The following is a 13712-nucleotide window of genomic DNA, read 5'->3' on the forward strand; positions in this document are numbered from 1 at the left end:
AATTTACGATACCGAACAAAAGTGAATTAAACAAGGATTATGACATGACATAATGTTATGTGTATCATGTTGAGAGGTAATTGGTAGTACTCTCAATAAATCACTAAAACCAAGTCATATCTATGGGCCAAAATATCATAAAGACCAGGCACTAACATCCTTTGACTCACTGGGCCGGTAAGAAACCACCTAGAACCAGTCCAAAACATTCTGCAACAACAACTAAGCATAGCATCTTAGAATCATGATGACGTCTATTGCACCATTCATATATTCTGCAGAAAACGTAAACATTTGGTAACACTTTATTTCTATGGTCCACTTTAGACATTCTACTGAATAAGTATCTTTGCAACTACCAACTACTAATTCAACTAACCCTAACCTAATAGTCTACTAATGCTCTAATGAGAGTTAGGTGACATGTAGTTGCAAAGTTACTTATAGATAGTAGAGTGTCTAAAGTGGACCATTGAAATAAAGTGCAACCATACATTTTTGTTGATACCCGTGGTTATGCAAGCTTTTTGAAAGTCACTGCATTTTGATAAAAGATAATGTAGCCATTTTTTCCCCTCATGATAAAGTAAATGGGATACATTTTCATGTACTATTATGTGCACGTATTATACTGCATTTCCATGTAATATATTACACAATCAAGGCAAATTGCAGCTGACTGTTGGTTTTGCAAATGCAATCCACTCTGCATGTTTGACTCCAGGTGTCAGAACAACTTCATCAGCTGTGAATATTTTAATTCGTCCTCTGTTGGAAGCAGATGCATAATGAACTCACAAGGTGAAGACTTTATTCCACTCGGGGTTCAGTGTCTTGTAGACCGTGTGTGTCTGCAGACGGTCGTTACACAGCTCGGCAATGCAGAACGGGTCGCTCTTTCCTGAAACACAATGTTGCATTCAAAAGGTTTTAGTTTAAAATGATCCCAACAGAGATATGAATATGATATGCATTAAATTAAATATTGAACTCTGGAGCTATAATGCATTTCTAGTTAAGTATTTTTACTTGATATTATAATTAATGATGCATTTATTTTAAAACAGCTTGAAATTGGTAGGGCATGAATGCCGTGTCTTGTGCCACAGTTTGAGTCCGGCCAACAATGTTACAAAACCATTTCCTCTTTTTCTCCACAGAATTTTAATAAATACTAGCATTCAAAAGCTTTGGGTCCTTAAAGTCAAAAGTGATAGTAAAGACATTTGTAATTTTTCATTTGGAATAGATTACTATTACTATCAATCCTGAAGAAGAAAAAACTGAAATATGAAGCAGGACAACTGTTTTCAACATTGATAATAATAATAATAATAATCAGAAATGTTTCTTGAGCATCGAATCATAATATTAGAATGATTTCTGAAGGATCATGTGACACTGAAGACTGGAGTAATGATGCTGAAAATTCAGCTTTCATCACAGGAATAAATCACATTTCAAATATATTACGAATAGAAAAAAGTAATCTGAAAAAATTTGGCACTGAATACAGACAGTGTGTGTGTGTGTGTGTGTGTGTGTGTGTAAAAGCTTTTTAAAAGCCTTTGTCCACAATGGTGTGGTATTAGAAGAACCGTGAAATCAGAGCCCATGAGGTGTGGGCCGCTCCTGAGAGAACAGAGAGAACAGAAAACTTAAAGAACTAGATAAACTCATGATTGAATGAAATGAAAAGACTCCACTCTTTCAGAGAGTCATCTTTCCACCTCCTGAAGAGAGATACTGAGTTGTTGACCTCACTTAAACATTAAGAAAAATGCTTGGGAAAGAGTCTTATGGACCATCCAGTGTACAGTAGGAATGTTGGTTATTGTTCCACTGGGCACAAATGAATACAGGAAGTGACATGTGATTTTACCTGTGACATCAGCAGCCATCAGCCCCTCGGCCCGCAGGATCTTTACCTGCACGAGTCCTACATCCTTCAGTTTAAAGAAAGACCTCAGAGAACTCTGAAAAAAAAAGAACAAAAGCACATCAGAGAGGCCCAGGACTACATTCACAGTGAGCAGTAATACATCCATATGTTTCTGACAGCTCTATTTTGGCCCTAACTTTCTCTAATCCCCTGTCAGAGTCCGCGAGCAGTTTTGTGTCCACGTCAAAGCCGCTCGGCCGTGGACATTGAGACAAAACCATCGAGCCGCCACGCCAGATTATCTGGTGGCTCTCACGAATACGTCTTCATTATGCAGCTGTTATGAAAGAAGGTCAGTCTGCATTGGTGGTGAGTTTCTGTAAGCCGTTCACTGACCGGCCCTCCAGGGGACAGTGGCAGGACAAAGACAAACCGTGAATAGAGAGGACAGACAACTCTGAGAGGAGCGAGATGTCTCTCTCTCTCTGTCTTTGTTTCATCTGAGGTACGCCACCGTCGTCCAGTTGTGAACGAGAACACGTTAATCCAGTAGTGCACTGGACTGTGGTCATCTTACGCCCCCTTCTGGTCACAGACGTGTACTACAGGGTGGATATCACCAGTTTCTGAGGACAGCTTTAGTCTCTCTCAGAGGAAACAGTTAGCAGCAACACTTGCTGTGCAGTGTCAGAGACCCTGATGTGGATGTCAGAAATGTAGACGTCACACTTACATATCTCTTAAGGATCTGCTGGCGTTCCTGTGGGTCGTCTAGTAGGTTGACGGACAGGTCAGAGATTGAGACGGCGACTGTGGCGGTGAGAGTCACCAGCAGGACCAATGTCCCTTTATCCTCCTCCAGCTCAAGTTCCAGCTTATGTGTCTTCTCTCGGCTCAACTTTGACAGGTCCAGGTGACATCTAAAATCATTAAACACCATCCTTAACACATTTACTTCTTATATGACAAATGTTAGAGACTGCTGGCAACGGCATAATCATAATCATGGGTTTGATTCCCAAGTTACAGACATAGTGATAACATGAAGAAAAGTAAATATCAGCTTTTGAAATCGGACTCACTGGCCGATGAAGTCATCTCTCATTCCAATGTCTTTGTCCCAAGCTGAGATCTCCAGAACGCCTCCCTCCTCGTCAAACAGATTCAAGTCAAACTGCTCCATCCACTGAGGGTTAAGGGTCTTGGGAATTGTCTGTTTGTACAGAAGATAAAAATAAGTTACTGAAAAATTATATTATATTACTGGTTCTCGGTCTGCTGATAGTGAAGTGTTCTTCATGTGACATTCAGGTTGTCATGATGATGGACAGATGTGAGATAGATAGATAGATGGATGGATGGATGGATGGATGGATGGATGGATGGATGGATGGATGGATGGACGGACGTACGGATGGATAGACAGACAGAGGGATAGATAGATAGACAAACAGATAGATGGATGGATGGATGGATAGAAACAGAGGGATAGATAGACAGACAGATAGATGGATGGATGGATGGATGGCTAGATAGACAGAGGGATATATAGATAGACGGATAGACAGACGGATAGATGGATGGATGGATGGATAGATGGCTAGATAGACAGACAGAGGGATAGATAGATAGACAGACAGACAGATAGATGGATGGATGGATGGATGGATGGATGGATAAACAGACAGCTAGATAGATGGAATGGCATTCACAACACATTTAACTTCAAGAGTGAGAGATGTATTTTCTATTGTAGTCTGCTGTAAATAATGCAGGCTAGGATTATTGATTAATATAATTTTTCCTTTCCTTGGATACATCAGCAGAAAAGAAAAGTTCTTTCAGAGGGGAGAAGAATGAAAAAAAAATCCTTTGGGAGTTAAATCGTGGACAGTAAGTATTTAAAAAGAGAGCCCTCAGTGTCATGTTTTATTAAACTTGCCATGTTGCAATGCTGCAGTCGTTCATACCTTACTCTTGTACTTCTGAGGGCCTAGCTTGAACTTGACGTAAGGGTCACTGAAGCCGTTCTGGTCCATAGGGATGAGGTTGCGACCCTCTATTAGTCTGATGCTCACAATGCCCTTCCACAGCTGAGCCTTTCTGTGCAGGTCGGACAGTCGAAGATTCTGCTGCTGCAGCTGCTGTTGCTGCGGTTCACACACACACATCACAGGACATTAAAGGGTTACTTCAGTTCTGTCATCATCTACTCAGCCTTATGTCGCTCAAAACATGATTTTTCTTTTCTATTGGGTACAAAATGAGATGTATAGAAACTACTTTTGTCCATAAAACAAAAGTGCGTGCTGTTCGCAGCTGTAAAGCCCCAAAATTTGAGCATCATGAGGCCAAGTACACTACCGTTCAAAAGTTTGGGGTCCGTATGATTGTTTTTTAAAGAATTCAGTATTTTTTATTCAGGAAGGATGCATTAAACTGATCAAAAGTGACAGTAAATAACATTTACAAAAGTATTATATTTCAAATAAATGCTGTTCCTATTCAACACACAATATGAAGCAGCACAACTGTTTTCAACATTGATCATAAATGTTTCTTGAGCAGCAAATCATCATTAGAATGATTTCTGAAGGATCATGTGACACTGAAGACTAGCATAATGATGCTGAAAATTCTGCTTTGCATCACAGGAATAAATAACATTTGAAAATATATTCAAATAGAAAATAGTCAATTATAATAATATTTCACAGTGTTACTAAGTCTTGGTGTGCATAAGAGACTTCTTTCAAAAACATTAAAGAAACCTTACCGATTCCAATCTTTTGAATGGTAGTGTACATGATGACAGAATTGCCATTTTTTAGTGAGCTATCCCTTTAAGACAAAATGTTCACAATGGGGAAAATACTCAAAGAGTGTGGAATGGTTTGACACACACCATGAATGACTGGGTCACCAAAGCATGAAATGCAAATGTCTACAAAAAGGCATGGCCCATCACCCTGAGAGATGCATGACTGCGGTATCTAATGGATCCTCTGACCAGACTGCTGCAGTGCTGACCCGTAGCTGATATTAAGGACTCTGTTCGGCATTGCACACAAACCAAATCCTCTTCGAACAGACCATCCATATTGCATAAGTCATTCTGCAAAAACGTCATTGCTAATAGAGCAGATACAGCGTGTGGGATGGTTTACACAGCAGCTAGTCAGAGAATTTGTGGGCAAACACTCTTACTTTATTACCTTAATGCATCCCTTCCAGCTTCTCCTCAGTAGCATGGTCTACAGAAACAACAGAGCAGGTCATATGTGTTACTGTATAAACAGGAGAGCGGGATGGAGGCGGGGACGCTTTGATTGACACCACGCTACTTTGCGCTGTATATCCGATCAAGACTCATCTTCTGTTCTTGCGCTCTGAGCTGATGATCAATGTCGCCCATCAGACTGTCGTTTCATCTGTTGGTGGAACACCGTGTGAATTTCGACGTGTTCTCCACCCGCTCGCCCGGCACAGAAGGTTTCTAATGTCTAATTTCATGCATTATGCAGACAGCACAACATCTCTTCATCCCAGTACTGTATCTCTCAAAGAGCACATTAGAGTCATTGTGGACTAGCATACCATACTACGTGAATAATTATGCAGACAGTGTACAGTATGCAGTTTTTTGGGACTGTATTCCACAATGCTTGTCTTGATCTTGCACGGTTCAGTGACTTTTTACACATAAAATGGATTCAGATATAATTGATTGGATAACTGGATGATGCACAAAGAATTAAAAGCAGCTTAGTAGAATTTAGCACAGTCTTATTTTAAATGTACAAATGCAAAAGTATATAGACTACCATTCAAAAGTTGGGGTAACATAAGATTTTTTTATGTTTTTGAAAGTCTCTTATTCTCACCAAGGCTGCATTTATTTGATCAAAAATACAGTACAAACTGTAATATTGTGCAATATTATTACGACTTTAAATAACAGGTTTCCATTTGAATATGTATTGAACTAAAAATGTATTCCTGTGACGGTAAAACTGAATTTTCAGCATCATTACTCCCGTCTTTAGTGTCACATGATCCTTCAGAAATCACTCTAATATGATGATTTCCTGCTCAAGAAACATTTATTAGCAATGTTGAAAACAAATGATTTTGTGGAAACCACATAATTTTTTTCAGGATTCTTTAATAAATAGAAAGCTCAAAAGAACAGCATTTATTTGAAATAGAAATCTTTTGTAATATAATAAATGTCATTACTGTTATTGATTAATTGAACACATCCTTCCTGAATAAAAGTATACATAAAAAAAATGACTAACCCCAAACCTTTGAATGGTAAAACAGAGTATACGTGTTTCCTTAAAACAAGACGACTAGATGTTAGGGCTGCTGGATTATGGTAAAAAAATCATAATCATGATTATTTTGGTCAATATTGTAATCACAATTATCTAACACAATTAGGAGTTGGCGATATGACCAAAATCAAAAATTTTGTTGCTTGTAACAAAGCAATCTCGCAGATGCGGCGAGTATAAGCGAGTCTTGAGGAACAGTGCAAGTTTTAATGCTTAATGCGCTTTTAATAACTCTTTTTAATATCAAGCATGTCCCGTAGTAGACTGCCAATCAAGACAGTCGCGTTACATGAATTGACTGATTTGGACGTCATATGTGTGGCCGTTTAAAGTGCTCCTATTATGCTATTTTAAAGCTTCCTAATTTTTACATGAATCCAAAGTCAAAAAACACTTTAGTTTTCTTATACTATACATTACACATCACCTAATTTCTCAGAGAGTCTGAAAACTGTTTGTTCGAAGATTCAATCTCTCTAGATTGAGCCTTTCTGAGAGCCTACTCTGCTCTGATTGGTCAGATGGCCCAGTCTGTTGTGATTGGTCTACTCTGCTCTGATTGGTCAGATGGCCCAGTCTGTTGTGATTGGTCTACTCTGCTCTGATTGGTCAGATGGCCCAGTCTGTTGTGATTGGTCTACTCTGCTCTGATTGGTCAGATGGCCCAGTCTGTTGTGATTGGTCTACTGCTTACAGCGTGTGTTGGAAAGGAAACGGCCATTACTATATCTGAATTTCAGCTTCAGATCTTCCTCATCACTTGATGCACAGTGATTCAAACAGTAACGATGTCGTTGGTTTTACTGAATCAATTCCAGCACGAGTCGTCATCCTTGTAAAGCAGATTTGCTTTCACAGCACAGAAAACAGCATCTTCTCTATATGTCGACAACACGAACCAAACACTTCCAGTCTCAGCTACAGCGTTTGAGTAGACATTATTCATAGGCAGCCAATGAAGAGCATAGGTTGGCATTATGCAAATGTATTACATTGTTATGTAGGTTTGTACAAGGAAGTGAGACTGTAATTACTGACGACTCCTTTCAGCAGTTCAGAATTGATTCTTTCTTTTAGGAGACAATAACTTTATTTGTCATGCACTTTGACCTTTAAAACTTTGCAGACCTTAAAATTTATATTCACAAACAGCTTTATTACACACTGCATTGAAGGGTGGATTCTGAAATCCACTGCTGCGTCAATGTGTATCTTTAGAGTGATTTATAATCAGGTTATTAATCAATATTTATCCTTCTACATATTGATTTGAATGACTTCTTCATATCATTGAGCTTTACTGAGTTATAGAAGTATATGTATTGTACTCTCTCTATGTTTTTGAGAGAGGCACCCAACATGTGTTAACAACTGTGAAACAAGAAGTCATAGCTGGACAATTTCATATTCCTAGTCACCCTGGTGTGCTAAAAAAAAAGCTAAATATTAATGGGAATATACTTCAGAGATATTTTACTCGTAAAAAATGCTAGGGGTGCCAATAATTGTGGCCAACGTTTGGAGAAAAACATTTATTTCATAATGTGATTTCCCCCCCACTTTCAATTCTTTTACTTCAATGAAAGGAAGGAATACTTACATTTTTTTGAATGAAAGATCAAAAGGATAAACAATGCAGATTTATTTTTTTTACAGCCATTTTTGATCATATTTACCATTAATTCTGACCACAACTGTTTATCTATTCTTCTAGCTGACCAACACAGCCGAGATCACTGGGGTCACTTCAACTTGTCGTATGCGTGACCGCTTCTTAATTAAACCATTTATTAAAGCTATATTCCAACATTAGAGAATAATGATGAATATTGTCCGTACCTCTCACTGAGAGAAAGAAAATGTTAACTGTATGTTTTGGCACAATGTTTATATAATCTTTGGAAGGTTCCAAAATTGAAATCAAAACTCTTTTTTTAATTTCCTGACAGCTAGAAATAGTTTCTACAGTCTCAAGAGGAAAGTGTGAAACAAATGTGAGGTTTGTAAATGTGTCAGAATGAAGTCTTTTTGGATGCATGTTGAGAGTTTGCTGGCAGATTTCCTCTTCCCCAACTTTAACAAGTATAAAACAACATTAATCTGCCAAATGAGTCTCACCGCCTGTCTGAGGGCCTCTCTGTCCTCTGTGCTTCTCGGGAACAGAGTGACCGCCAGCTCCAGAGAGCCCAGGTCCTGATCAGGGCAGTGAGGATCTTGAAGGTCCAACCGAACATCAAGAGGTCTGTGACAAAAACATGGCTTGTTATGACAACCGTTATAAGTAGTTTAACACCTAAAGAAATGCATAGAACTTTTGATAAATCTGTTTACAATCACGTTGTGGCCGCCTATGACCAGCCAAATTTGATTCAAATTTTTGGACACTTTCAGTCATGTAGTAAAATAATAATAGGTGACAACTTAAGTATGCTTGTCACTACATACTTTTACAATGCATTTGTGTTATGCTGCATCCATAGAATTAGATGTCATTATAAACTCTTAGAAAACAACAGAACATTAGCAAAAATAACCTTGTCACCATTCATTCCTCTAGATGGTTAACTAATACATTTGAACACTGTTTTGATGCTAATTGAAAATGTATTGATTTGACACAAAAACTTGAATTCTTGATGAAGACTTGATACCTCAGGTGCTCCAGAGACTCAAGATACAGGTAAGCTGAGCCCATGAAATCATCTTGAAGGCCAAAATCATAATCAAACACCTAAAATAGATTGCAAAAGGGGAAAATTCTTAAAGGAAGAAATGCAGTATCAAAGATCATTCTTGATTTCAATTGAACACATAGCAAATCAGACATTAATGTAATTATTCCACAAGATGTTAACACCTTTTTAATGAGTTTTCAGCATAAATGCAATCCAATTTATAACTTGTTCAATAAGCAAGTCAGATTAACTCCTCTGACTGACTGATAACTGTTTTCAATTAATTAAAGTCCCCCTGTGGTGAAAATCAATCTATTAATGTTGTTTATATTTCTATGTGGTGTTTTTAATATGCTTTAAGACAAATCATGTGCAAATTCACAAGTCAACACCATTGCTGAGTATTTCCTCCTTAAAACTGCAGTGAACCAAAGATAGTCTAAAAAACGCGGTTCGAAATCGCTGGTGTTCCTGACGTCACAAACTACCTTGTAACCAATCAGGTCAATGTGTAATCATCAACGAGTGGATCTCTGAGCTGGTGTGAGTGAGTGGAGGCGGGGCTCATTTGCATATTCATAGAACCGAGGCAAGGGTGTCGAGTTACATTCAAGCTATTTTAAGGCATGAAGAATTTTTTTTCAAGGAGGAAACGTTTAAATATGTTATTTTGGTGATCAAAGAGTTTTAAGGGATATAATTATTGACTACAGGGGGACTTTAAAAATAACTAATTTTGTATTGGAAACGCTCTATATTGTTCATGCAGTAATGTTTTTGTTTTGTTAAAAGGACCAGCTCATTTTTTTAGGAATCCTGAATTTCAAAAATCTGTGTTTTTGATTCACCAAAACAAACCGGCTCACAAGAGTCATTTGTTCGGGAATTGGACTGGACAGGTCGCACAGCCACAGTATCTTTTGGATTAACTAAAAAGACTAATAAGAGTCATTTAAACGGGAATCAGACTACACTGGTCGAGCAGTAGGTTTTTGATTCACTAAAACGAACCATCTCAGAGTCATTCACTCAGCAAGTTTTTGATTCATTAAAAGGAATCGCCTCATGAGAGTCATTAATTCAGGTTTCGGAAACACTGTTCAAGCAGTATGTTTTTAATTCACTAAAACGAACCTGCTCATAAGAGTTATTCAGTCAGTTTTTGAACTACACTATGTTGGAAACAAGCATCCAAAACAAATCAACATAATGGGTGATCCATCAGCATCAAGCATCCATTTAGCAATAAAAGTATAAAATAGTTTTTTACCTTAATATATAGAGGCTCCTGTAAATTGTCCACTATCAGGCAAACGCGCTCGTCCCAAACCGGGTTAAGGTTCTTGTGTATGATTCTACTGCGGAAAACTTCTTTACCGGCTATTTTGAACTTCACATACGGGTCACTTGTTCCTGAAACATATAAAGTTTTGATTGCAACATACTGATATTGAACATTAGCTTGAAATAGCATATAAATACAAAGTAAAACACATTTCCCTGACAGTGAACACATATTTACAGTAACATAACAGCATAAGCATCAAAGGTGCAGGTCTTACCGCCTCTGTCTCGAATGGCGAGGTTGTTTCCTCTTTTCAGCACAATGTCCAACTGGTACATTGCTGAAATAGGCAGTAAAGTCTGTATGCCACCGTTACCAGCTGCATTAATGCCCTGAAGAAAACAGACATTGTACCACAAACTTTAGTGCACACATGACATCCACAAACACAGTGTGTCCAACACCATTAATGCCAAACCTTAGAGCATGTGAGAGTTTTACTCACTCAAACGTGATTATATGGGAGAACTCTGTTGTTAAATTACAATGTTTAGATAATCTCCAATAGAACTTACGCTTGGGCAGGCAATTTATTATTAAAATTAAGACAGGATGTTGCAAGATGCTAAAAACAGATAAACCGGTGCTATAAAACCACTGAGAACATAACATTGAGCTCGTCTTATTATACAGACCAAGTGAAATGCTTTATATTCTGTTCTAACAGTTTTATATTAGAATGGCACTCTGCATTCATTTAACTGGACTCTTTACAACACATCCTCATATTTTTGGCTCTTATAACGTGGCAGTCTTATGTTATGGCATGTTGCAACATGACAAGTTTGCAGCAACAAGTAAATTATCTGTCCACAATGAAAGCAAAAATGTTGTGCAATGTGGCACGATCACAGCTAATCAGAACATATTCAAAGGTCATGATAGAGTTACTTGGAGTATGATTGGGGGATTCCACAGTTTTCATACTTTTCTGAAAGTCAGCACTCATTTTTTAGCTGTATTAGCTGTAGAATCTTATTAGTTGTGGTTGGTCACTTTATATGTCAGTCAGATGGTCTCATCCTGTTCTTAAACAGATTAAAATACTATTAAAGTCAAATGTGAGAGTCACAATGTGGTGTAAGGGTGTGTTCACACTTAGCATGTTTAGTTGATTAAAATGAACCCTGGTGCGATTGCTCTGTTAGTGCCATCTGAACCTTGGTGCCACCAAACAAGCGGACCGAGACGCTGAAAAGATGGGTCTCAATCTGCTTCCAAATGAACTCTGGTGTGGTTCGAATTAAATATGAATGTAACACGGACCATAGACATGTAAACAAACCAAAAACAGGAAGATGAGACCCTACAAAGAATGTTTTCCAACCGCGATGTTGACCAACCCAGTTCGGTTCAGGCATCAAAACCGCTTAACTTGCAGCAGATCTTTGTTTGTGTGTGACGGAGGGATTCCTGCCTCTGTTTTGTTTCCTTTTCACATTTTATAAGCTCTTCACGAGTTCTCAGCTGGTCAAAATACCATCATATGTAGGCTATGCACATACAACAAGCGCATTTAGCCCAGAACACAGCATTGTTTTGGATGCTCGGTAAGTTCAGTCGCGAAAATGTAATAAAAGCTGACCAATCAGGTTGTGAACATATCCCTATTCCTTTAAGTTTGGTACACTGTAAAAAATGTGGCTGCGATTTAGTTATAACTTAAATATCCAACTTAACTAAAGTTAACTAAACTTAATATTTTAAGTCAAGCATGAACACATACTTTTTAAAGTTGAAACAATGTTGGATTTTAAGTTGTGATAAATAATCGCAGCAATTTTTTTACAGTGTATCTTTAGGTTCGGTGTTAAAATGCCAATGTGAACGCTAAGTGGACCAGGACTAAACGTTTGGGGGTTTTTTTCAATCAAGCAAGCGAACTACTAGTGTGAGCACACCCTTATAGCTGTTTGCTGTCAGTGGCTAATATTTGTGAAGGAAGTGAAGCATTGTGTGTGTGTTGTCAACTTCACACATCTGACAGTGCTTAAAACTGGGGTCCAGAATAAGAGATGTATTGTTTCCAGTGGTGTAGCCTATAATGGTTCGGTCTGAAAAGCTGTGGATTCATAAACTATTATCATTGTGTCCTTGAAGACACCAACTTGAAAACCAAAGTCATTTAAAGAAGTCATATCATTGAAAACAGAGTTGTTTTTTAAATGTAAGAATACTAGATACAGGGAAAATGAACATGAAAGAGCAAGAAACCTTGGCCATTATAAGTAGAAAAAATGAAATGCCACAAAACTGTAGACTATAGCAAAGGTTTGGGGAGTGCTAGGGGATCTGTGGAAAAAGTGTTCAATAAATAAATGTCTAAATATCTAAATTTGAAAAACTCTGGAATATAGTGTTCTGGATGTGTTCTATGTGGTTGCTAAGGTGTTGCTTGGATGTTCTATGTGGTTACTAAGGTGTTGCTAGGGTAGTTGTTTACTGGCCCAGGTCAAAAGTGTCCACCTGCAAGTCTCTGTGATATTTTGGTCTATAGACATTAAGTCAGATTGCCCTTCAATAAGTCAGCAAGTAAAAACCGCAAGTCTGATTATTTAGAGAAGTATTAGCACACCTCTTCTCAACAAGCCTCTTCCTCAATGATTTGAGGCTTAATTCATGTCTGCAGCACAAATGGTGCGGAACGAGTTACGTGGCAAAAAAAAACAGCACCACTAATTATGTCACGTAAACACACAGGCACTATTTGACAAGCACTACACACAGTGAAACCTTCAATTTCCCTTTTTTGCCCTTGAGCAAGAGATGAGGTCAAAACACATTTTGTTCACACATTAAATGTGTTTGCAGTGTCAGCTGAAAGCAGGTGATTTGCATTGCTGGCCTTTAGGGCGTATTAAACATCCTGTTTAGTGACAGGATTGTGAAAAATAAGGATATAGAATATTTTTATTAGATGGGAATTCCCCTAACAACATCCTGTACCATGTCTGTGATGATAAGGATGTTCTGATGGCTAATTTACATTTAGAAATCCAATATTTATCTTCCTGCATTTCAAAAGACAACAATATCTGGGATAACATCTTAATAATATTTGTGCTCCGGTAGCATCACCAAACAGAATTCCAAATATAACGAATGACAGGTTTTGTATCCTCGTCTGCTGATTGGTCAGTCAAACAGTCCTTTGCGATTCGATAATTACACTAAGCCATGTCAGGATTTTAGTTTTATTTTGAGTACTCATTCAGCCCTAGTTCCATCCCTCCCCTGTAAGATCTGTCTAAGATTATTTCACCTTCCTCTGTTCTGTACTGAGTACATTTGTAAGAAAAGACACCTGTTGTTTCATCTCCGCTGTGAGGTAATTACAAGAGCAGATCTCCTAAGGAGAAAGACACTGAAATGAAAAATGGTGCCAGCCAATAAAACACATCAACCGCTGCACTGAAAACCTTCTTTGAGGTTTGTACAAGCTCATGTTTATTGTGCCTAGTCTCATAATA

General features: G+C 38.0%; 1 protein-coding gene across 1 annotated transcript in view; it reads right to left on the bottom strand.

The window, feature by feature from the left end:
* The window catches only part of mctp1b (multiple C2 domains, transmembrane 1b), a 32672-nt gene that overhangs the window by 13339 nt on the left and 5621 nt on the right, over positions 1-13712 (bottom strand). The window contains exons 2-10 of the mRNA XM_082157975.1: positions 10460-10574; positions 10168-10310; positions 8874-8953; positions 8341-8464; positions 3853-4032; positions 2965-3095; positions 2616-2802; positions 1883-1976; positions 799-901 (exon numbers count right to left, since the gene is read on the bottom strand). Of these exons, the coding sequence (XP_082014101.1) occupies positions 799-901; positions 1883-1976; positions 2616-2802; positions 2965-3095; positions 3853-4032; positions 8341-8464; positions 8874-8953; positions 10168-10310; positions 10460-10574 (1157 nt within the window). The remainder of the gene's footprint in view (positions 1-798; positions 902-1882; positions 1977-2615; positions 2803-2964; positions 3096-3852; positions 4033-8340; positions 8465-8873; positions 8954-10167; positions 10311-10459; positions 10575-13712) is intronic.

The sequence above is a fragment of the Leuciscus leuciscus genome, assembly GCF_965113295.1.
Source record: "Leuciscus leuciscus genome assembly, chromosome: 24".
Taxonomy (NCBI): Eukaryota; Metazoa; Chordata; class Actinopteri; order Cypriniformes; family Leuciscidae; genus Leuciscus; species Leuciscus leuciscus.